The sequence below is a fragment of the Thamnophis sirtalis genome, unplaced genomic scaffold, assembly GCF_051295495.1.
Source record: "Thamnophis sirtalis isolate CommonGarterSnake01/CBP01778 unplaced genomic scaffold, rThaSir2_p1.2 scaffold_10, whole genome shotgun sequence".
Classification (NCBI taxonomy): domain Eukaryota; kingdom Metazoa; phylum Chordata; class Lepidosauria; order Squamata; family Natricidae; genus Thamnophis; species Thamnophis sirtalis.
The window spans coordinates 10,525,981-10,551,240 of record NW_028261390.1 but is presented as its reverse complement, the minus strand read 5'-3'; the positions used below and the strand labels follow the sequence as shown (position 1 = coordinate 10,551,240).

General features: G+C 43.0%; 1 protein-coding gene across 6 annotated transcripts in view; it reads left to right on the top strand.

Moving 5' to 3' along the window:
• WDFY3 (WD repeat and FYVE domain containing 3) overlaps positions 1-25,260 on the top strand; it is a 207,084-nt gene that overhangs the window by 170,168 nt on the left and 11,656 nt on the right. For all 6 annotated transcript variants that reach the window (XM_087724055.1, XM_087724056.1, XM_087724054.1 and 3 more), the window contains 17 exons: positions 113-276; positions 1,048-1,196; positions 1,708-1,828; positions 2,887-2,972; positions 3,142-3,222; positions 4,032-4,086; positions 4,766-4,885; positions 5,522-5,639; positions 7,080-7,186; positions 8,345-8,498; positions 9,899-9,990; positions 11,178-11,390; positions 13,033-13,180; positions 15,066-15,220; positions 17,833-17,991; positions 20,403-20,582; positions 24,822-25,004. In XM_087724055.1, coding sequence (XP_087580181.1) covers positions 113-276; positions 1,048-1,196; positions 1,708-1,828; positions 2,887-2,972; positions 3,142-3,222; positions 4,032-4,086; positions 4,766-4,885; positions 5,522-5,639; positions 7,080-7,186; positions 8,345-8,498; positions 9,899-9,990; positions 11,178-11,390; positions 13,033-13,180; positions 15,066-15,220; positions 17,833-17,991; positions 20,403-20,582; positions 24,822-25,004 — 2,285 coding nt within the window. The remainder of the gene's footprint in view (positions 1-112; positions 277-1,047; positions 1,197-1,707; positions 1,829-2,886; positions 2,973-3,141; positions 3,223-4,031; positions 4,087-4,765; positions 4,886-5,521; positions 5,640-7,079; positions 7,187-8,344; positions 8,499-9,898; positions 9,991-11,177; positions 11,391-13,032; positions 13,181-15,065; positions 15,221-17,832; positions 17,992-20,402; positions 20,583-24,821; positions 25,005-25,260) is intronic.

The following is a 25,260-nucleotide window of genomic DNA, read 5'->3' as shown; positions in this document are numbered from 1 at the left end:
AAAGAGACATTTATTTCAGTTGACCTGCTGATTTGCAGCTCTACTTAGCTGCCATGCAAAGCGCCGTTGACTGTATAAACATGTGGTTGATGCATTCTGTTATACAATGCAGGTCTTGTTAAGCCGCCATTAAAGAGATCTCGTTCGGCACCTGATGGGGGCGATGAGGAGAACCAGGAGCAGCTCCAGGATCAAATAGCTGAAGGCAGCTCAATAGATGAAGAGGAAAAAACTGATAACACAACTTTGCTTCGACTGCTTGAAGAAGGAGAGAAGGTACATAATATTGACTTCTATACATCACAAGATCTTCTTTCTGAACACAGCAATACTGTATTTTTCGGAGTATAAGACGCAAAAAGTTTTTGCACTCTGCAGACCTCCCCCAAAAGGGCCCTGTTTTTTTCCTTCTTTTAGGAGGCTTGTAGAGTACTCCTGCCCCCCCCCCCCAAAAAAAATTAGCAAAAAATGGCATGCATAGCCTTTAGGAGGCTTATAGAGTGCTCCTGGGGGTTGGGGCAAAACTGAGCAAAAAATGGCCCGTTTTTCGCTCATTTCTGCCCTCCCCAGCCCCCAGGAGCACTCTGAAAGCCTCCTAAAGGCAATGCATGGCCATTTTGCTGAAGGGAGCGGGGTTTCGGGAGGCAAACATTTTCTTCCAAAACCAAACAGGAAATATAAATATAAATATATATATGTGTGTGTGTGTGTGTGTGTGTGTGTGTGTGTTTTCTGAGGTTTTCGCGGGTGTTAGTATGCAGGTCTCTAGTTATTCGGGTTTTCTCCCGCGTAGAATTGGAGATGTCTTGGCGACGTTTCGACGAAGTCTCATTCGTCATCTTCAGGCTACTTCAGGCTACTTGAAGTTTCTCCTGGAAACACCAAGCCTGAAGTAGCCTGAAGATGACGAATGAGACTTCGTCGAAACGTCACCAAGACATCTCCAATTCTACGTGGGAGAAAACCCGAATAACTAGAGACCTACACACACACACACACACACACACACATATATTGTTCTTGATTAAATAATGGGTCTTGTTACAGATACAACACATGTATCGTTGTGCCCGAGTTCAAGGACTGGACACCAGTGAGGGACTTCTTCTCTTTGGAAAAGAACACTTTTATGTGATTGATGGATTCACCATGACTGCTACCCGGGAAATACGGGACATTGAGACCCTGCCTCCAAAGTGAGTAACGCTTTAGAACAATGGACAAATGCAAGAGAAAAAAGTTAAATATGTGAAAATTTATACGTAACAATGGACACAATCTGCTCTTAAATCCAGTCGTAGTACAATGAGATGAATAATCTCATCTCATCTGAAGAGCCGAGGTGGCGCAGTGGTTAAATGCAGCACTGCAGGCTACTTCAGCTGACTGCAGTTCTGCAGTTCGGCTGTTCAAATCTCACCGGCTCAGGGTTGACTCAGCCTTCCATCCTTCCGAGGTGGGTAAAATGAGGACCCGGATTGTTGTTGGGGGCAATATGCTGACTCTGTAAACCGCTTAGAGAGGGCTGAAAGCCCTATGAAGCGGTATATAAGTCTAACTGCTATTGCTATTGCTATAATGTTGAAAAATGGATGAAAAAGATCATTTAGATGAAATGCACAAAACGAAGAGAATAAGATCTACTGTACCCCGTTCTAGATTGATAATTTCACTGATACATTCCATCTTACCCTCACTTTCCTACAGTATGCATGAGCCTATTATACCCCGAGGCGCAAGGCAAGGTCCAAGTCAGCTCAAAAGGACATGCAGTATATTTGTCTACGAAGACATCAAAGAAGTGCACAAGAGGAGATACTTGTTGCAGGTGGTTATGCTGGACTAGGCTTGTTTTATACGTGATACCTAAAAACGTCCCATGGGTTTAATAGGGAATCATATTTTATAGGTAGGACTGCATATACCATGTTTCCCCAAAAATAAGACAGGGTCTTATTTTCTTTTGGCTCCTGAAATACCGTATTTTTCGGAGTATAAGACGCACCAGAATATAAGACACACCAAGGTTTTGAAGGGGCAAATGTAAAAAAAAAAGTTTTTGCACTCTGCAAACCTCCCAAAAACGGGCCCGTTTTTCGCAAAAACGTACTCGTTGTTTTTTTAAAGGGCATGAACAGCCCTTAGGAGGCTTGTAGAGTGCTCCTGGGGATTGGGGGGAGGGGCAAAATTGACCAAAAAAACAGCCTGTTTTTTACTCATTTCTGTCCTCCCCAGCCCCCAGGAGCTCTCTGAAAACCTTCTAAAAGCTATGCACAGCCATTTTGGTGAAAGGGAGGGGTTTCAGGAGGCACAAATGCTGTATTCAGTGTTTAAGACGCACCCAGATTTTCAGCCTCTTTTTTGAGGGAAAAGGTGCGTCTTATACTCTGAAAAATACAATAAGTGCTTGGCCTTATTTTTGGGTAGGTCTTGTTATTTTTTAAGGTGCAGGAGGCCCCTTAACCTCGGCCCACGGATCAGCTGATCCAGAGAGGCCTGGAAGTTCTTTCTCTGTTTGTGGCACACTTTTGCCAGCCGTAACATCGCTGGGCTTGGCGCTCTTTTTGCATGCGGTCGCCACTAAGAGAAGGTGCGGTAGCTAGGGTTTGCAGGAGCAGCCTCCGCAAGGCTGTTCCGCGTGGGTGGCAGGTGCATGTGGGGCGCGTGGAGCATATTCCCCCCTTACCCCTCTGGAAATGGCAGGTTACAGCTGCGCATGTGTTTCAATATTTTGGGGGGACGGTTTATTTTAGGGGAAACCGGGTAGATGTTTTTTGTTTTGGTCAGTTTCGTTCAAGCAAAGAGGAAGCCTATAGACTAATTTCTCGGTTGAATAAAAATGTCAGCTGCTTGGAACACATTTTTAAAAGGTATTTTCTATTACAGCCAATTGCTGTTGAAGTATTCTCGGGTGATGGACGCAACTACCTCCTAGCGTTTCAAAAAGGAGTGAGAAATAAAGTCTATCAAAGGTACTATAAATCTTTTCTTGGTTGAGTATCTGCAGCTAACATATAGTGGGTGATAACAGTAACATTTATTTCATTAATTTGTTCTATTAATTTGTTGCTACTGAGTTGCTGTCCAATTCTAATCAGAATGTATAGTTTCTAATTGCATTGTCTTCTTGATTTTTGAAAGGTTTTTGGCTGTTGTTCCATCTTTAACTGACAGCTCAGAGTCAGTATCCGGACAACGACCTAATACCAGCGTTGAACAAGGGTAATGATTTGCATTGTCTGCTTCTGTGTAATCCAATTCAAAGCTGAGTTTATAAGCAAATCTTGTCACAGATTGGCCTGGAGGTTAACAAAAAGTATTCAGTTAAATTATACTTTTCTATTTTTCATCTAAACCAGAAGCTAATTGAATCAGTAGTTTATGGAAGCATCTGTCAAAATATAATTGTTGAAACATGGTTGATATTATTGTGACTCAACTTTAAAATGTAATATTTAAGAGGGAAAAAATGCTGAATTTCACTGCAGTTTCTTATCTAATGTATATTGTTCTAGGTACAGGTAAACAAAGCAAATTTTGGGAAATTTTTTGAAAAACAAATGTTCATAAGATACTAATTAGTGGATTCCTTTCTTATATTATTTGCTTCCAAAAAACAGGGCAATTTTTCTTAAATATTCCCCAGCTCAAAGACTCTATTTACTGATTATACCTAGATACTGATAATTTCTGATGAGCTCAGAAGTGTAAACATTAACATAGCATGTCTTCTTCAATGGCTCGTTTAAAATAGATAAAACTGAGAGTTTCCCAAGATCATCCAAAGAAATTTGATTCAGGGATTAGTTTCCATATCTCAATATCATATTACATTTAAGTAAAATTAAGACCAACTGAATAAAATTAATTGAAATCCAAGTTTTTAATGAATGAATTAGTAACACCTGAATTTGAATGGCACCCTGTAAAATTAAGCATTTGTATTAACTTAAATATGTTTGTTCCTTGCCATTTTTATACTATTGAATTTTTAATTCTGTTAATTCAATGGATTAAATTTTCCTCATTAGATCTGGCTTGCTGAGCACTCTTGTAGGGGAGAAATCTGTTACACAAAGATGGGAGGTAAGCATAAGTAGTTCTATTTAATTTTTACATTGAAATGCAATCTTGAAACATTATATATCTATATATATAAAAGCCAAATACCAGTCACTCATCATGAAATTTCCAGAACCGTAAAACCTACAAACTTGGAATTTGGCCCGTATATTCTTCTTGGCTTCTAGGTGCTTGCTAAGAAAGCATTTTTCAAAATGACCATCAGATCATTAGTATTGTTTATATAGTAATTAACACGCTCTGATGCTAAGGAGTTCTACTCCCCCTCCCCACCTGAAAAGAACTCTGTTCCAACTGCCAGTTGCCTCATGTTCCATTACCTCAGTTCAAACTGGCAGACGTTCCACTCCTTCACTCAAGAGCAGTCTGGGGCTCCTTACAGTACTAAACATTGGTCCCTCACCAAAAAATCTACCTTATGTGTTTCAATCACCGACCACCACTGAGCCAACAGATAGTGAACCGAATTAATCCTGCATAGCCCAATCACATAGTTTCAGCGTAAAGCACAGGTATCCAGCTAGTGTTATATAAAACAGTAGACAAATTTACATTTTGAAGTTTTGTAATTGACAAATGAATTCAAATGCTACTTCTCTCTCTCTCTCTCTCCCACTCTCTCTTCCCCTCCCTACCTCCCTCTCCCTCCCTTACTTTCCTCCTCTTCCCCTCCTCTCTCTAGAGAGGTGAAATCAGTAACTTCCAGTACCTGATGCACTTAAACACTTTGGCGGGTCGATCCTATAATGACCTTATGCAATATCCTGTCTTTCCATGGATCCTTGCTGACTACGATTCAGAGGTAAATACAGATTCTGATGCATGGTGAAGTTGAAAATAAGTCTATATTTATTCCTAATAAGGGCTAGAAAGCTTTTTTACTTACTTAATACATAATAGCAATAGCGCTTAGACTTATATACTGCTTCACAGTGTTTTACAATCCTCTCTAGGTGGTTTACAGAGTCAGCCTATTGCCCCCATCAATCTGGATCTTCAATTTACCCACCTCGGAAGGATGGAAGAATAGCATCTATATATTTGAAATTTGATCCTTCTGCATTTATTCTAAATTCTGTGACTAGATATAACTTGAATTGCTGATAGAAAACAAGAGTAACTTACATTGTCTTAAAATGAGATGTTCATTGATTACTCTTCACTGTTAAAATGCACTGTATTATTAATTTTAAATAATAAAGTTGCTGATTATAGTTATAATTATGTTATTAATATTGTTAGTGAATTAATTACCAATTCATAGTGAGATTTTGAACTTAAAGAGTGCTAGAGATCCAATAGTAATAAAGGCTCCTGTCAGAGAATTACTGTAAATCCAAGATGGATTTGTCTGGCTTATCAGATATGGTTGCAGTCTTTCTCTAATTAATGGCTTTTGCTAATCCTTGTATGGTTTTTATTTCCCCTTCTTTTCAAGGAATTGGATCTTAACAACCCAAAGACATTTAGAAACTTGGCCAAACCAATGGGGGCCCAGACCGATGAGAGATTAGCTCAATATAAAAAGCGCTACAAAGACTGGGAAGATCCCAATGGTGAGTTCTTAGCCTGGGGATTTGTCGACTGTGTGAATGTCTGCATGCAATTAGTCCTCGACTCACAACAGTTTGCTTAGTGACAGTTCAAAGGCCCTCTGTGAGAATAAAAGTGGTATTACCGTATTTTTCAAAATTTAAGACGTACTCCCCCCCCCTTTTAAAGTGGGTGAAAATTTCGGTGCATCATATAGACTGAATACAGGCCTGTTTTTGAGCTCCTGAACCCTCTGTGCATCGTGTTTTTGCCCTGCCCGGCCCCCAGAAACACACTGCAAGCCAAAAATGGGCCCGTTTTTGGCAGAAACGGGATGTGTGGAGCACTGCAGAGTGCTTCTAGGAGCTGGGGAGGGCGAAAATGCAATGTGTGGAGGCCAAAAACTTTTCTTATTTTCCTCCTGTAAATCTAGATGCGTCTTATAGTCCAGTGCATCTTATAGTCCGAAAAATACAGTAATTGTCAGTTCTTCACTTAGAACATTGTTTTTCACTAGGCAACTTTAAGGTGTGTGGACTTCACGGCCCCAAATTCATGCTGGATGGGGAATTCTGGGAGTTAAAGTCCAAATATCTTAAAAGTTGTCGTGTTTGAAAAACACTGACTTAGAAACTTTTCCAGCCAATTATTTCCAAATTAAATTTAAAAAGAAAATAGTTTTTAAAAAATGAATCACAGCATCCTAAATTGGTCTAAGCCAAGTTTCAGGGTTAGCCTTTGAATACACATTCTAACAACAACAAAAACACTTCATCGTTTAATATTTATTTACCAGCATAACTCTTCCCCATTCTTTCTCTTGCCATAGATTGAGCCGTGTCATACTCTTCCATTATGTAATTTATCGAGAAAAATGAATGAATGAAACTAAAACTGAAATGGTCTATGATTTATAAGTTGTATTTCCTCTAGTTGCTGCTTCTTTTGTGTCAGAACCTTGGTGACATAAAACATTAAAACAATAGAGAAATAAAATAAATAATATGCTCTCTAAACCATATTAACTGTGGTATAACTCATTTTTTGTCTACATTAGGGGTGTCAAACTGGCAACATCATGACTTTTTTTCTCCTTCGCCAAACCGAAGGGTGACCATAGCCAGTGGGTGTCGCATCTGGGGTGCAAGGCCACAAGTTTGACACCACTGGTCTAAATTTTTTAAATTAAAGATATACAGTTTCCACTTGGTTTCACCAATTTCATTTTGGATTAATTAGGCTTGAGAACCAACCCTAGTAATCTTTCTAATGAGACAGAAAATATGAATGTAGCTTTTAGGGAAATTTGCTGCAGCCCCATTGAAGAACCTCTAAACTGGATTACTTTGGTATATTACCTTCTCCTCCCTCAAAATTTCTTAAAGCTTATTCATTCACTGAAGCTATTGAAAAGGTTGAGTTTTCATTCCATTCATGCTTTCATTAATATTGTTTTCTTTCAGGTGAAACCCCGGCCTATCATTATGGTACCCACTATTCATCAGCAATGATAGTAGCTTCATACCTTGTGCGAATGGAACCTTTCACCCAGATATTTTTAAGACTGCAGGTAAAATATATAGCTTCTTTCTATGTTTTGCAGTGCTTGCTTTGCAACATAATTCCCAGCATGCTTAAGTCTCCCTCGGTGCATAGCTCCATGTAGCCATTCGTCACTCTTAAACCTGTTAGGTATTTATTGTGCTTGTTATTTATCATGCCACAACGTTGTGAGTTATGTGTGCGGGCAGACGGGGGACAAATTTGGTTTTAGATGTAAATTAGTCCTGCAAACTTTGGAGTAGATCTCATGATTGACTTTGTCCTGAGTCTTGACTTATGTCTACAATTGAACGCAAAATTTCTGTCGCTAAGTGAGACCGTCGTTCAATGAGTTTTGCCTACTTTACTACCTTTCTTGCCACAGTTGTTAAGTGAATCACTGGTCACTGCAGCCATCATAAATATGAGTCAGTTGCCAAGTGGCTGAAATTTGATCACGTGACCATGAGATGCTGCAGTGGTCATAAGTGTGAAACACTGTCATAAGTGACTTTTTCCGTGCTGTCATAACTTTCCTTCATTAAACAAAGGATTGTACTTTGAGAACTACCTGGACTATCCCCAATCAGAAAGTGACACTGAATCCCAAAATTAACAGTCCCTGATAGATCTCTTTTCAAAATATTTTTTTACTGTTTTGAAGTATAGCTGTTTATTTACCTATCAATCACCTGGGTAACACTGTATTAATATAGCACTAGAGGAGTGAATGCTTTCTATATATATAAAAATGGCTGTGTGTGTGTATCCCAGCATAACATTGGAACGCCTTGAGCAATTTCAATCTAACTTGGTACACAGATGACTTACCCTCTGCAAACAAATACTATGGGGTACGGCATCCCTAACACCTGTCGGGAGGGGGTGTGTGTTCTGTTAAGATACAGCCTGTTGTGCTTTAAAATGGCTTCTACTGTACAGCTCAGTAGAGTTGCCATGGGGCTTCACAGTACTCCACAAGGGGGCTCCCTCTGGTAAGGGGGAAAATCCAACATTAGAAAGTACGTTTGGTCTGGACATTTCCCCCCTATAAATAAATACCTGGGCAATGCTAGTGTGATTTATTTTGCCGCTCTAATCCCCAACTTATGGGAGGAGAAGAAAGGTGGGTGTTATTTTAAAATTTATTTCAAGGTTACAATAAGCTACCCTTTTCCTTCCATAGGGTGGCCACTTCGACTTGGCCGACCGAATGTTTCACAGCGTGCGGGAAGCCTGGTACTCTGCATCCAAGCACAATATGGCCGATGTCAAGGAGCTGATCCCAGAATTCTTCTACCTCCCAGAGCTGTTGCTTAACTCTAACAACTTCGATCTAGGTGAGAGAAACTTATTTTCTAGTTACAGGTAGTCCTCAACGTATGACCCCAAATTAGGGTCAGGATTTCCCCTGATAAGCAAGAAGGTTGTTAGGCGAGCGCAGTCCAATTTTACAACGCTTTTTGCCACGGCTGTTAAGTGAATCGTTGCGGTTGTTGAGTGAATCACATGGTCATTCATTGAACCCAGCTTCCGTCACTGACTTTGCTTTGTGGAAGGTCAAAAAAACGGTGATCACACGACCCCGGGACACTATAACTTTTGAAAATTCATGCCAATTTGATTGCAGAGATACAGCAGCAGACGTAAGTATGAGGAGCAGTCATAAGTCACTTTTTTCAGTGCCATTGTAACTTCAAATAGCGAATAAACCAATGGCCATAAGTTTGAGGGCTGCATGTAGATTCTTTAGAGATTGTGGTCAAAGGAACATAAAAATGATTTATAATGTGGTTGGTGAACAAGGATGTTGACCGCTCCACTAGGAAGAACAAGACCAAACACTAAATTCCACGGGAAAACCAGAATGACACTTTTTTGAGATTGGTTAGAATAACAGAAAAATAGTTCTGTGCAAGCAGTAAGTACAAGCTTACATGCGAAGCTCCATTTGCACAACCGACATTTCCTGCAAATACAGCTGCATGTATGCGCTTGCCCAACATTTGTGTGTCCTGTTTCCAAACTGGCTGCAGCTCACAAGCGAGCACCGGCCCAAAAGTTGGGAACCCCTGATTATAGACAGAGGTGTGCAAAAACTGGACCAGGACTCTTTGTGGTAGATTTATCACGTTTGCAACAAACAGCAATCGCACTTACACTTATATACCGCTTTATAGTGCTTTACAGCGCTCTCTAAGCGGTTTAAGAGTCAGTCTATTGCCCCTGACAATCTGGGTCCTCATTTACGACTTCGGAAGGATGGAAGGCTGAGTCAACCTTGAGCAGATTGGAATCGAACTGCCAAATTGCAGGCAGCCGACAGTCAGCCGAAGTAGCCTGCAGTCCTGCATTCCAACCACTGCACTCCCGTGGCTCACAATCACCTAATAATGTTATGATAATAGTTTAACAATAGCCACTGACTTAATTTATTTTGTTTTAGTAAAAAATAGCTTGGAAGAAACTAGAAAGGAATAAGAACAATCCTTAATCTTTGACCTGAAAGCACCCTATTCTTTCGTTGTGTATTTTCTTTGTATTAAGCGCTAGGATCTTGGCATTCTTATAAGAAAATAAAACACATCAAGGCCTCCCTACCAGTACTGGTTTCAAACAATAAAATTAACGTTTTATGCTCCTCTCTTACAGATAGAATAATATTCAAATCTTCCAAGGAGACAAGCAAGTACAATGAATTATGCAGTATTCAAGATTTAAGTATATTTTTCTTTTATAGGTTGCAAACAGAATGGCACCAAACTTGGAGATGTAATCCTTCCTCCATGGGCAAAAGGGGATCCCCGTGAATTCATTAGAGTACATCGGGAGGTAATATAACTTTCTATTTTAAAAACAAGAGAGAGAGATAAATTTAAAAAAAAAAAAGAATAGGCAGACACACTGACTTTCATCCAATGTTTGAGTTGTGCTGTAATAAATTAAAAGATCCAATTTGCTGAAGTAGTTAAGTGGTGACTTAGAAACTAAGGGATTGTGAGTTCTAATCCTGTCTTAGGCACAAAAGTTAGTTGGGTGACTTTGGGACAATCACCAGGAGACTGTGAGTTGTAGTCTCACCTTAGGCATGAAAGCTGACTGTGTGACTTTGGACCAATTACCAAAAGACTATGAGTTTTAGTCCTGCCTTGAGCATGAAAGCTATCAGGATGACTTTGGTCCAAAAATATGGAATGAATTAGCGTATTTTTTGGAGTGTAAGACGCACCTTTTCCCCCCAAAAAAGAGGGTGAAAATCTGGGCGTGTTTTATACACTGAATACAGCATTTTTGGCCTCCCGGAACCCCGCCACGTATATCCCGTTTTTCGCAAAAATGGACACGCAGAGGGTTTGGGAGGGCTGGAAGGTGCTCCTAGGGACTAGGGAGGGCAAAGACAAGTGAAAAATGGACCCATTTTTCACAAAAACGGGACTGTTTTTTCATGAAAAAATGGGCCGTTTTTTGCTCTCCCCAGCCCATAGGAGCACTCTACGGGCCTACCACATCTTCTGCATGCCTCTTTTTTTGCAAAAAAAGGTCACTTTTAGCAAAAAAATTGGCCATTTTTTGCTTATTTTCTGCACTCTACAGGCCTCCCACATCCCACTGTTTTTGGGCAAAATGAGTCCATTTTTTGCCTCCTACCCCCCCCCCCCACACGCACATCGTATTTTTGCCCTGCCCGGCCCCCAGGAGCACTTTGCAAGATTCTCAAACTCTGCATGCTCCTTTTTCACAAAAAACGGGATGTGCAGAGGGTTTGGAAGACTGCAAAGTGCTCCTGTGGGCCAGGGAAGGCAAAACCTTTTTTTTTTTAAAAAATTACCTCTTCAAAATCTTGGTGCGTCTTATACTCCAGTGCATCTCATAATCCGAAAAATACGGTACTCTTTTTTTCCTGGAAAAATAATCTTTGGGTGCAGGTAAGTCACCCTGTTCCTTTAGCTGTTACTCTTACTCCTCCCTGGTAAATAGAACCAATTGTCTCTGTTCAACCTCTATATTCTAAATTGCAGGCCTTGGAGTGTGATTTTGTGAGCGCACACCTACATGAATGGATTGACTTAATCTTTGGCTATAAGCAGCAAGGGCCAGCCGCAGTGGAAGCTGTCAATGTTTTCCATCATCTCTTTTATGAGGGGCAAGTGGACATCTACAACATCAACGACCCACTGAAAGAAACCGCTACAATTGGATTCATTAATAATTTTGGGCAGATACCTAAACAGGTAGCATTTTTTTGAAAGCGTTGGGGTTTTTTTTTTACTCACCCTTTGGGAGATCTGTTAAGACTTGTGCTTTTCCCAACCTGCTGCCTTTTAGACATGTTGGGATTTTGGTAACTATAGCAACTCGAGGCTCTGTAGCTTTAGGAGCCCCAATAAAGAAGAATATTTGTAGCTCAGGATTGACATGAGGGGTCTTTGGTTGTTTTCTTGCAAACGTTTCATTATCCAAAGTAGGTAACATCTTCAGTGCTAGTAAGGGGACCTCTAGAGTGATAATAAGGCGTATAGAGTGATGGCGAACCTTTTTCGCCGTGGGTGCCAAAAGCACACGTGCATGTGTTATTGTGTGGCTTGCGTGTCCATCCCATAATTTAATCCCCCTGTGCCCTGCCCCGTGCGCATGCACACATGGCTTTCTTGGAGCCTGGGGAGGCCAAAAACGCCCCTCGCGCCCCGCCTGGAGGCCGGAAACGGCCCGTTTTCCAATTTCCGGTAGGCCCGGTAGGTCCATTTTTCGCCCTTCCCAGGCTTCAGAGTCTTTCTAAGAGCCTCTGGAGGGCAAAAAACAGCCCAACGCACAAACCGGAAGTCTGTTGCTGAACTTCCAGTTTGTGCGTAGGGCGGGTTTTCGCCCTCCGGAGGCTTCAGGGAAGCCTCCGGAGGGCAAAAAATGGCTGAAAATCAAGGCCGAAAATCAGCTGGCCAGGGTGCACATGCGTGCTGGAGCTGACAGGGCGACACCTCACGTGCCCTCAGAAATGGCTCCACGTGCCATCTGCAGCACGCGTGCCATACATTCGCCATCCCTGGCACCAACAATCAAGTAAATACCCCAATAAAGGAACTGCCAAACAAGCTTAGTAAACAGCTCAACCTAAGAAGCTCTTACGTTTACCCCCACCGGGGTTGAAATGCTACCAGTTTGGGCCAGTTCGCCCGAATAGGTAGTACAAAATGCGACTATTTCTCAGAATCGGTAGTAAAAAAATACTAAAAAAAAAAGTTTTTTAAAAAATGTTCCAAACAATTGCACGGCTTATCTTTGGAACTTTTTAAAAAAATGTTTTAAGCATTTTTTTAACTACAGGTTCTCCGGAAATGCGAGGGGTGTGTGTGTGTCCATTTTTGCTCCCAGCAGGCTTCCCTGAAGCCTGCTACGCCAAAAATGGGGGAGGGGTGCTGAGAAAGGAAGGAAGGAAGGAAGGAAAGGAAGGAAGGAAGGAAGGAAGGAAAAAGAAATAAGGGAGAAAGGAAGGAAGGGAGGGAGGGAGGGAGGGAGGGAGTGAAAAAAGAAGAGGAAGGAAGGACGACAAACCTGGCACTAGATGGAGCTTCAGAGGATAATCCAGGGCTGGAAGGGACCTGGAGGTCATCCAGTCCAACCCTGCTCCAGCAGGACATTGTTAAAGTGAGTTTCTGGCTTTTGATCCCCCAGTTACATGGCTACATAGCCACGCCCACCCAGTCAAATGCCCCCCCCCCTATCAAGCCACACCCACAGAACCTGTAGTGAAAAAAAATTAGATTTCACCACTGACTCTCACCAACACTGACAGTGTAAGTTTCTGCAAATTAGGCAGTTTTGCTGAAAATCTACCTAATCCTGCTATTAAGCTTGCCGGCGTTCTCTTTCCTACTGCAGTTATTTAAGAAACCTCACCCACCAAAACGAGTAAGGAGCAGGATTAACGGAGAAATGAGTGGGATTTCTGTTCCCCCTGGCATCACAAATGACAAGATTTTTTCCCACCATTTAGACAACCTCAAGCCTTCTCTTGCACCAGTGAAAGGTACGCGGGATCGTTTTCCCCCTTATTCTTGACGTGTTTTAATTAGTACTTCATAGTGCGCTTTGCGGTTCCTTCTCCCACAGTCACATTTATCAGTGGAGTTCAGTCGAGATATCTGGCCTGCCATCTCAAATGTAAATATTTGCTTACTGATGTCATACAGTGGATTATGTATTATGTATACATGCTGGGGATTGATTATGCTTTGTGCTATTTTGGTGTGCATTTTTTTTTAGTAATTTAGAAGGTGGCATGCAAAGTTCAAGGCTTCATTTTAAGTCTTCTATTTCTTGTTTTTACCCATTGTTGCTTTTAATTAATCTCATGCCTGTAAACCTCTCCAACACCTGATACCTTTTTCACCACTCATAATATTGAACGGAAAATTTGATTCTTCAAACACAGAACTGAGGGAAGAAACTGTTCTGACTGAGGCTTCCCGAGAGCATCAAGCAGACTCCTAGTCCCGACAAAAACCCCTTTTATTAACTGACTGTGAATTCTTCTCATTCACATCCAGCAAAGTCTTTCAAGGGAGGATTTACAGTCACAGACCTTATCTGGCTTGGAGAGCTGCCAGCCCGATATCTGCAAAACTTGGCAAGGAGTCTCGGAGAGTCACGAACAAAATTAAGCGAACTAATTGCCTCCTGCAAACTCCACTCCCCTTTCGCTCCTCTTTTATTTCCTCTGGGAGGGGCCATTCATCGTTCACCTGTGGCCTTACTCCCAAAGTTGACCCTTGTTCCTTAGCTGTTCCCTTCGTCTGGCCACTCTGCGCATGCGCACACTGGGAACAGGCTCCAGCTGTTCATCTGCCTCACTGATGTCTGACTCTGAAGGCAGCTGATAATTGTCATACGGCCCTGGTCTCCTCTCTGCCTCCGACACAGAGCCCTCATCAGAGCCTTCCCCAGACTCCAGGACTGGCCCATGTTCCTCCCCAACCTCCTCACTGTCCGAATCTGCTGCCAGCTCTGCTGGCTGCTGGCTGCTACACAGATTGGTGTACCATACTCAAGGACTTGGTATATTTGAAAAGTTCCTTTTTCAGTTGCTGCTAGTTATAAGATAGTTATAAAAAAAATAACTAAAAGAACTGAGAATATAAAAAGCCTGCCAGAAATACATTTTAAATTTATGTGAATTCTTCAGACATTTATATAGGTAGTTCTTGACTTTCAACCATAACTGAGTCCAGAATTAGGGTCATAATTCATTGCCGTCATTAAGAGGGTTTCCATTCATCATGTGACTAGACCCAATTTTATAACATTTTTTTGCAGTAGTTACCCAGTGAGCATTTTTGCCAGAAAATAGAAGTAAATGCAGGAAATTTGCCAAAATAAAATAGAATTGAAAACTATGAGCATATGAAAACAAGAGCCGTGGTGGCGCAGTGGTTAGAGTGCAAGTACTGCAGGCTACTTCTGCCGATCACCGGCTGCCAGCAGTTCAGCAGATCGAATCTCACCAGGCTCAGGGTTGACTCAGCCTTCCATCCTTCCAAGGTGGGTAAAATGAGGACCCAGATTGTTGGGGGCAAGAGGCTGACTCTGTAAACTGCTTAGAGAGGGCTGTAAAGCACTGTGAAGCAGTATAAAAGGCTTAAGTGCAATTGCTATTGCTATGGTCATTTGACTATGGGATGCTGCAACAGTCGTAAAGGTGAGCCAGTTGCCAAGCACTGAAACTGCGATCACGTGATAACTTCACAACTTCAAATCGGGTGAAATGTAGCTTTTGGCAGCTCTTGTCGTACGTCAAGGACCACCTGTATGCCCCTAATTCGTTTTTCTTCAAATCTCATTAGGGAAGTGCTCTTTATGAAAAGATAAAAAAATGTGAATTCTGATTATCTGTTTTTTTTTTCCTTTAAAAACAGAACTGAAGGAGCTGGTCGGGCAGATCGTATGCACAGACAAAGGAATTTTGGCCGTAGAAATGAACAAAGTTCTCCTTCCGCCCACCTGGAATAAAACTTTTGCTTGGGGTTATGCAGATCTCAGCTGTAGGTTAGGAACCTATGAATCAGATAAGGTTGGTATCTCTCTGGCTTATATACCGTGTGTTCTGACCCAGCTCCCCTAACGCGACATGAACTCAAAAGATTCCTTTATTAGGAATGCCGGCAGTTCCGGCAAAAACGTTTCTCTCTCAGGCTGACAAGTCTGTCCGGCAGGGAGATAAATAGTTGTCTGCCCCATCTATTCATCTCCGCCCCCTGCCTTTTATCCCCAGAGCTAGGGTGGGGCTTCGCTAGCAGCGGTGGCTCCTCCGTCCCAAGGACCGGCCCATGGATTTCCACTGCTCTCCTCTCCTCTGCCTTCGGCATATCTGCACGTCAGGCACTGGACCCAGCTGTTCCTCCTCTTCCTCATCAGCCACCTCCAGGCCTGGGGGCTGTTGAGTCTCCATCTGAGGACTGACGGATGGCCCAGGCTCCGCCTCTTGTCTCTCTCTCTGTCAGCTCCATTCCCACTTCCCCCCTCGGAGCATCTCAGTTTGCCTTGATGCTGATCCTGACTCTCACACCTTCTCCTCCTCCTCTGATTCAACTGCTGGAAGGGCCGGCTGCCGAGTGGCCACAATGAGTTGAATTATTTGGGTCAAATGCAATGTCTCAATAGCAGGGCTTGGTGACACAATTCTGCCTATTTTATATAGAAAACTGGCCTGAAGTCGCCTTTTAGAGTCATTCGCAAATAAAGGCACAGTTGCTCTCTTTCAAAAGAGCTAGCCACTTTTTCAAGAGCTCCCATTATTATTTCCATCACTTGCAACTCCTTTTAGGGAAGGGAGTTAAAATTTCAGAATTGAAATTGGCAAATTATACTTTCACTAGTAAAAATCATTTTGTTCTTTAGAATGTTACTTTGATCTCATAGTCAGGAAAACAAAATGGGATATAAATGATGGTTAAACATAGAAACAAAAAGATGTTTCCTAAATAAAACTTTCAAACTGAGTTCCTTAGTTGCATGAGATTTTAAACCATCCCTCGCTACCATTCCTGTTCTCTTTTGGAAGAAAAAGAGAGACAGGTCTCTGATTCCAAAATCATACGGTAGAAAATGCATTATTAGGCCCTTCTTGACCGTTTATCAGAATTAATCTTGCATCTTTCAAGTACTTCTTCCTAGTCAGCGCCCTCAGCTTATTATTTATAGAATAGAATTCTTCATTGCCCAAGTGTGATTGGACACCCAAGGAAATTGTCTTGGGTGCATACATATGCTCTCCGTGTACATAAAGAAAAAGAAAATAGAATAGATTCATCAAGAATGAAAAGATATAACACAGTGATAGTCGAGGTTACTAAAAGCTATCAAATCATTTTAGGAAACAATAAAAACAATATAATTGAAAGACACAAGCAACATGGTTATAGTCATAAGTTGGAAGAGATAGATCAGTGATGGTGAACCTTTTCGGCAAACACGTGCATGCGCACTGGAGCGCTGGGTTTCTGGCATGTGTGCTGGTCAGCTGGTCTTCACGTGCACCAGAGCACCAGAAACCCGAAGGCCAGCTGGCCGTTGTGTGCATGGCTGTTATTTGGCCAGTTTTGGTCCTTTTTTAAGGCCGTTTTCCAGTGCTCTGGCGCCCACAAAGACTAGCTGGCAATGGCTCACATGCCCACAGAGAGGACACTGTGTGCCACCTCTGGCATGCATGCCATAAGTTCGCCATCTATCATAGAGATAGATACTAGTAAGGAAGAGGAGAATAATAGTAATACAGTCTTAGTAAATTATTTGGCAGTGTTGTAGAAATTAGTTTGTTAAGCAGAGTGATGGCGTTTGGGGAAAAAACTGTCCTTGTGTCTAGTTGTTCTGGTGTGCAGTGACCTATAGTGTAGAGGATAGAAGTTGAAACAAATTATTCAATGATAATTAAATATAAAATGATATTTTAATATTTTAATACTTTAACATATGATAATACGAATTCAATGATAGAATAATACTGATAGAAGAAATTGTATTTGTAGCTCCCGGATGAACTGTGGGTTCTTCGGCGCTCTCTAAGCTTGGTTGTTTGCTTGGAGACGTTTCATTATCATACTAGGTATCATCATAGGACTGATGGTGTTACCTAGATTTAGAATAGAATAACAGAGTTGGAAGGGACCTTGGAGGTCTTCTAGTCCAACCCCCTGCCTAGACAGGAAACCCTATAACCACTTCAGACAAATGGTTATCCAACATCTTCTTAAAAACGTCCAATATTGGGGCATTCAGAGGCAACTTCTGTTCCACTGATTAATTGTTCTCACTTTCAGGAAATGTCTCCTCAGTTCTAAGTTGCTTCTCTCCTTGATTAGTTTCCACCCATTGCTTCTTCTCCTGCCTTCAGGTGCTTTGGAGAATAGCTTGGCTCCCTCTTCTTTGTGGCAACCCCTGAGATATTGGAATACTGCTATCATGTCTCCCTTAGTCTTTCTTTTCATTAAACTAGACACACCCAGTTCCTGCAACCGTTCTTCAGATGTTTTAGCCTTTCTTGCAGACATGTGTTATGAAATGTATGCAGGAAAACAACCAACCACAGAGAACACCAAGAAACCCACGGAGACAGAATACTTGGATACTGGATGTTTTGAAAAATCAGTGCCTGTACTATTCATTCTTTTTATTTATTTATTTTAGGCAGTGATTGTTTATGAATGCTTATCGGAATGGGGACAAGTTCTCTGTGCCATCTGTCCAAATCCTAAACTGGTCATTACTGGAGGCACCAGCACTGTTGTCTGCGTATGGGAGATGGGCACCTCCAAGGAAAAAGCCAAAATGCTGACCCTCAAACAGGTAAATTAAAGTTCAGCATAAAATCCCAAAAGGTCTTCCAAAAAACCTCTGCTAAGTATTATTGCTGAAGTATGCAACTAAATATTTTAGTATCAAAGCTATCGCCGTTTTTGGAAAACACGCACCAGTTTCTCCATTTTTCTAAATACAGAAAGCATTTCCACCACCCAACCCCACCCCCAAGTAGCATATTGTCCTCTTCTATAGAGGAGATCAACCCTGACTGCTCTTTAGAAGGCCAGATCCTGAAGAGGAAACTCAAATACTTTGGCCACCTAATGAGAAGGAAGGACTCCCTGGAGAAGAGCCTCATGCTGGGAAAGATGGAGGGCAAAAGAAGAAGGGGACGACAGAGAATGAGGTGGATGGATGGAGTCACTGAAGCAGTCGGCGTGAGCTTCAATGGACCCTGGGGGATGGTAGAGAACAGGAAGGCCTGGAGGAACGTTGTCCATGGGGTCGTGATGGGTCGGACATGACTTTGCAACTAACAACAACAAATAATTGCAGGAAAATTACCTGAAATCCATAAAAATCTAGCCTAATTGGACAACTTTGATGAATCAAAATTTTCACTGACTATGTCTGAACTGAAAGAGAGGGTTTGGGCCTTTTCTCTGTCTGTTGTTGGCAGAAACAGATGGATGAAGATTCTCCCTTTGCTGAAGAAGAACATGAGAATCTTCTGAAGTCTGGAAAACATTCCACTTGTATCAGTCTAAGATGTCTATGGAGATACTCCGTCATCCAGGTCATGGTTTTTCCAAAAGGCAACTGGACTGTCTTGGGTTTTGTCTGAAAACATGTCAGAACTGAGGAAGCTTCTTGGATGAGAAGCGAAACACTTTCAAAGAAAGCCCAATTGTCTTTTGGAGAAATCATCTTTGGGACATCCGTCTAAGATAGACACCTCTGCCTCAAATGGTTCAAGTCTGAATTAAATACACTGCCCCTTGTTAACCTGACAAGTTACCCAATAAGCTATCTTAGATTGCATCTCCTTTACGCCCCAGATAGTCACAAAAAATGATGGATCCAAAACTTACAGTAGGCCATATTTATTGTATTTGTATTTATTGTATTTGTGTTTATTTGTATGCCGCCCTTTTCCCTGGGGGGACTCAGGGCGGCTCACAATCCAAAGGAATACATATAAGACAGTACATGATTAAAACGCAACATTCATACCATTCGGGCGGGTTACAATCTTTAGCCCCAGGCCTGACGGGATAGCCAGATTCTAAGGGCTGTGCGGAAGGTCTGGAGGGTGGTGAGGGTACGAAGCTCCACGGGGAGATCGTTCCATTGGGTCGGGGCTACCACCGAGAAGGCTCTCCTCCACGTGGTGGCCAGTCGGCATTGGCCAGCGGATGGAACTCGGAGAAGGCCTAAACGATGAGATCTAATGGGTCGTGTGGAGGTGATCGGCAGTATACAACATAGATTGTATACTACCGAAGACTTGGAAGATGAAAATATTGTATATGATATCTGTTTCATTCTTTGACCATGTTGTTTTTACCCTGTTTCAACGAAAATAAGACCTCCCTGGATAATAAGCCCAATCGGGCTTTTGAGCACATGCGCTAAAATAAGCCCTCCCCCGAAAATATTGCAACACAGCAGCAACCATGAGGTCACCACACTCACCTCCTCCTGCACCTCAAAAATAATAAGACCTCCCCGAAAATAAGGCCAAGCGTTTATTTTGGGGGTCAAAAGAAAATAAGGCCCTGTCTTATTTTCAGGGAAACGCGGTATCTAATTTCCAGTTTTCATTCCAGAATTAAAGCTCTATTTCTACAAGGAATTGGTTACTCTACTTTGCCTTCCTAAATATCAGAAATATGAGCTATGATTGATAAATCACACCTATAAAAAGTAACTTAATGTTAATCTTCTTGAGGATTACACAACATTTATTTATTTTATTTTATTTATTTATTAAATTACCAAAAATGCAAAGCATACACTCTAGGACACAGTTTTGGATTTTTTTGCAATCACTTTCCTAGGCTCGCTTTCCCCATAGCAACACCACTTAGACTTATATTCTGCCCCCCTGGTGCTTTGCAGCAGTCTCTGAGCAGTTTACAACATCAACCTATCTGGGTCCTCATTTTACCCACCTTGGAAGGATGAAAGGCTGAGTCAACCTTGAGCTGGTCGGGATCGAACTGTTGGCGGTCAGCAGAATTAGCCTGCATTTACTGCATTTTAACCGCTGCGCTACCACCGCCAGCGGTCTTAGTATCATGTTTATTCCTACTGCTTTAATGTATCTTCTATTCTCTTATTAATTATACATTTCCAAGTCTTGCTTTTCATGGGCCTGAAGAAATAACCGTTTGTCAAGTTGTATGGCAGTGTGTCTTGATTCCGATTCTCGTTCTCTTTTGCTTTGCATTCAGGCGCTGCTTGGCCATACGGAGACAGTCACATGTTTGACGGCTTCCCTGGCCTATCACATCATTGTGAGTGGGTCATGTGACCGCACCTGCATCATTTGGGATTTGAACCAACTTTCCTTTGTAACGCAGCTTCGCGGCCACAGGGCTCCGGTTTCCGCCCTCTGCATCAACGAACTGACGGTATGAGTGAGCCCAGGCCTGAGATGAGGCTTTATAATGTGTTTTATAGGTAGTCCTTGACTTGAGACCATTTGTTTAGTGACTGTTCGGCGTTGCCCAGGATCATTTTCGCCACTTACGGCCGTCGCTGCCTCCCTGTGGTCACAGGATCAAAATTCAGACTCTTGGCAACTGGTTTATAGTTACGACCGTTACAGTGTCCCGGGGTCCTGTGGTGACCTTTCACAACCTTTTGGGAAGCCAGATTCACTTCAGGAAAGTTTCGCTTATGTAACAAACTGCAGTGATTCTCTTAACAAATGTGGCCAAAAAACCCCATAAAATGGGGCAAAACTCACTTAACGCCTTGCTTTGCTATGGAAATGTTGGGCTCGGCTGTGGTTGTAAGTCAAGGAGTACCTGTATTCATTCTAATAGATGTCAAGCATTATGTCGCATGTCTGAGGAGCATAATCCCCCTTGGCAATGTTTCTAAAGTTGATGCACATTCACCTTAGCTGATCACCTGGGGAATCTTTGTCTTTCCTCCCATCATGGGAAGCTTTTCCTCTGAGGCCATCTCTGTCCAGATTGCATGTTCGCTCAGAGTGGACCCAGAACGGTCCAACTCCCACCCACCCCCACCCGCTTCCTCCCGTCTTTCCCCAACATCCCAGCGCAGTGGTGATCTTTTAAAAGAAACTAAGAATAAGGCTGTTCTGATCGAGGCTTCCCAAGAGCATGAAGCAAGCTCCTCGTCCTGACAAAAAACCCCTTTTATTAATTAACTGTGAGTTCTGCTCATTCCCATCCAGCAAAGTCTTTCAAGGGAGGATTTACAGTCACAGACCTTATCTGGCTTGGAGAGCTGCCAGGCCGATATCTGCAAAACTTGGCAAGGAGTCTCGGAGAGTCACAAACCAATGAAGCGAACAAATTGTCTCCTGCAAACTCCACTCCCCTTTTGCTCCTCTTTTATTTCCTCTGGGAGGAGCCGTTCATCGTCCACCTGTGGCCTTACTCCCAAGTCGACCCCTGTTCTTTAGCTGTTACCTTCGTCTGGCAACTCTGGACATGCGCACACTGGGAACAGGCTCCAGCTGTTTGTCTGCCTCATGGATGTCTGACTTTGAAGGCAGCTGATAACGGGCATATGGCTCTGGCCTCCTCTCTGCCTCCGACACAGAGCCTTCCCCAGACTCCAGGACTGGCCCATGTTCCTCCCCAACCTCCCCACTGTCCGAATCTGCTGCCAACTCCCCTGGCCGCTGGAGGGCCACAACAAAGGCAACTTAGCTGGCAGCCGAGAACTGTCTCTCCTGCCAATTCAGAGGGATGGATTTGCCAAGAGAAAAGGAGGCCCGGATAATTTCTTGAGCTTTGAGGCAGGAAGAAAACGGTGTTCTGATGAGATTGAGGCAACACCCTGCAGAGCTACTATTTCTGAACTTTTCCTTCTTGCTTTTCCTGATAGAGCAGCTTCCTCTTTTGTCCTCTTGTTGACAAACGTTAGGGCGGAGGCTGTCAGAAAAAGCTGACTGATGGATCTGGGGCCAAAATGCTTGTGGGTCAGATAGGGGTGAACACAGAGGCAGTTTCTATGTTTTTTTTAAAAAAGTTTTTTATTTTTTGTTCTCTGTACAATTATAGATAGACATTCACATAATTATTATTATTTTTTTTACGTTCTTCATTCTTATACATTTGTCATTCCATTTACGGGGTTAAAGCATACTGTTTGGGTTGCTTTGTTTACCATCCCTCGCCTATTTTGACACCACCTTCTTTTCCCTTTCTTTTCTCCCTCTCTCCTTCCTTCCTCCTCTCCTTTCCCTTCCTTCTTCCCTTACCTCTCCCCTACTCCTCTCTTCCTCTTCCCCTTCCTACCTCTCTCCTTCTCCCTTCCATCTTCCTCTCCTCACCTCTATCTTCCTTCCCTCCTCTTCCTCTCCTCTCCTCCTCTCTTCCTCTCCCCCTTCCTACCCTCTCTCCTTCTCCCTTCCATCTTCCTCTCCTCACCTCTATCTTCCTTACCCCCTCTTCCTCTCCTCTCCTCCTCTCTTCCTCTCCCCCTTCCTACCCTCTCTCCTTCTCCCATCCATCTTCCTCTCCTCACCTCTATCTTCCTTCCCTCCTCTTCCTCTCCTCTCCTCCTCTCTTCCTCTCCCCCTTCCTACCCTCTCTCCTTCTCCCTTCCATCTTCCTCTCCTCACCTCTATCTTCCTTACCCCCTCTTCCTCTCCTCTCCTCCTCTCTTCCTCTCCCCCTTCCTACCCTCTCTCCTTCTCCCATCCATCTTCCTCTCCTCACCTCTATCTTCCTTCCCTCCTCTTCCTCTCCTCTCCTCCTCTCTTCCTCTCCCCCTTCCTACCCTCTCTCCTTCTCCCTTCCATCTTCCTCTCCTCACCTCTATCTTCCTTCCCTCCGCTTCCTCTCCTCTCCTCCTCTCTTCCTCTCCCCCTTCCTACCTCTATCCTACTTCCTTCCATCTTCTCACCATTTTCCTTCCTCTCTCCTCCTCCTCTCTTCCTCTCTTTTTCTATTGTTGTAGGCGTCTCTTCCAGTTCTTACTTTTTATTTTCTTGGGGTGGTATATCCACAGACCCCAAAATAGTTAAATATCATTCCTTGTTCCCTTTCCTTCTCAAATCTATCCTGATTAGGCAGTTTCTGACTTCTGTACGAAATGAAAACACCCTTTTTTTTCCTAAGGATTTTCTGTACAGCACAGGTGACTTACAAACACAATTGAGCAACGCATTTCTAACTGCAGATTCTAACCCACATTTCTAATGCGTATCACGTTCCTCACTGAAACATTTTGGTGAACTTTCCCCCTTTTTATGACCTTTCTTGCCACCGTTGTCACTGTGAATCACTCCAGTTGTTAAGTTAGTAACACGGTTGTTAGGTGAATCTGACTTTGCTGGTTCGAACATCACAAGAGGTGAATCACGACGCCAGGACATTGATAACATCACAAATGCGAACCAGCTGCTAAGCATCCAGATCTGGATCGCGTGACCATGGGGATGCTGCAACCGTCATAAGTGTGAGGAACGGATATTAGTTACTTTTTCAGCGCTGTTGTAACTTTGAATGGTCACTAAACAAGGCATGGCAAGTTAAGGACTGCCTCAATGTGAAGTTACAGTCCCCAGTACGTAGAAACAATGTATGTGATGAATTAAACTTTTTAAAAATCCTTCCTCATCTGAAACTATTATTCACCACATTAGCACTTAATCCTCCTGTCGTTTCTGTGGCTATGGAAGCTATTTCCCTATGGTTTAGTTACAGCCTGTTGTGATGTCATTCCCAAATGGGGATTGGAACAAAAAGGTGCAAAAATGATCTTGTTCAAGGGATGCGGATGTTCTGATCGAGGCTTCCCAAGAGCATGAAGCAAACTCCTGGTCCCAACAAAAACCCCTTTTATTAATTGACTGTGAATTCTGCTCATTCACATCCAGCAAAGTCTTTCAAGGGAGGATTTACAGTCACAGACCTTATCTGGCTTGGAGAGTTGCCAGGCCCGATCTCTGCAAAACCTGGCAAGGAGTCTCGGAGAGTCACGAACCAATTAAGTGAACTAATTGTTTCCTGCAAACTCCACTCCCCTTTCACTCCTCTTTTATTTCCTCTGGGAGGGGCCATTCAACGTCCACCTGTGGCCTTACTCCCAAATTGATCCCTGTTCTTTAGCTGTTCCATTCATCTGGCCACTCTGCACATGCGCACACTGGGAACAGGCTCCAGTTGTTCTTCTGCCTCACTGATGTCTGACTGAAGGCAGCTGATAACTGGCATACGGCTCTGGCCCCCTCTCTGCCTCCGACACAGAGCCCTCATCAGAGCCTTCCCCAGACTCCAGGACTGGCCCAGGTTCCTCCCCAACCTCCTCACTGTCCGTATCTGCTACCAGCTCCCCTGGGCCGCTGACAGGCCACAACAGGGGATCAGTTTGAGTGTCACTGCAGTGAGGGGAACATGACTTCAGTGCTAGGCCCTTCACCTGCTCAAACTCTGGTGTGTGTGTTTTTTTATTCCACTGCCTAATGAGGTTGCATAAACTGCAACCAAAATGTTGCATAAAACATTTGTGGTCTCCAGGTTGATCATCAATGCTTCAGAAGCATTTTTTCTTTCCCCATCAAGCTCTGAACGGCACCCTTGAAAGTAGAGAGAAATCGTCGCGCGTTGAAAATTGTTTGTGTGTGAGGGTGTGTCTGTATCTAAAACCTTTTCCTCCTCTTCTAGGGGGATATTGTGTCCTGTGCGGGCACGTACATTCATGTCTGGAGCATTAACGGAAACCCCATTGTGAGTGTGAATACTTTCACCGGGCGCAGTCAGCAAATTCTCTGTTGCTGCATGTCAGAAATGAATGAGTGGGATACGCAGAACGTTATTGTGACTGGGCATTCGGATGGAGTCGTCCGAGTAAGTACCTGTAGTAGTGAATTTCCCCTCTCTCTTTTTTTATATCTTCCTCCTGTTCGAACAATTTATCCTACCTGTATACCTCGGGAGGCCAGCGATGGTTATGCGTATTTGTGGAAGAGACAGAAAAATAAACTTAACTAAAACTTGAAAACGGCCCGTTCTTCGCTCGTTTTGCCCTCCCCAGCCCCCAGGAGCAATTTGCAGGTCTCCCAAACCCTCTGCACTTTTGCAAAGGGGGCGGGGTTTCGGGAGG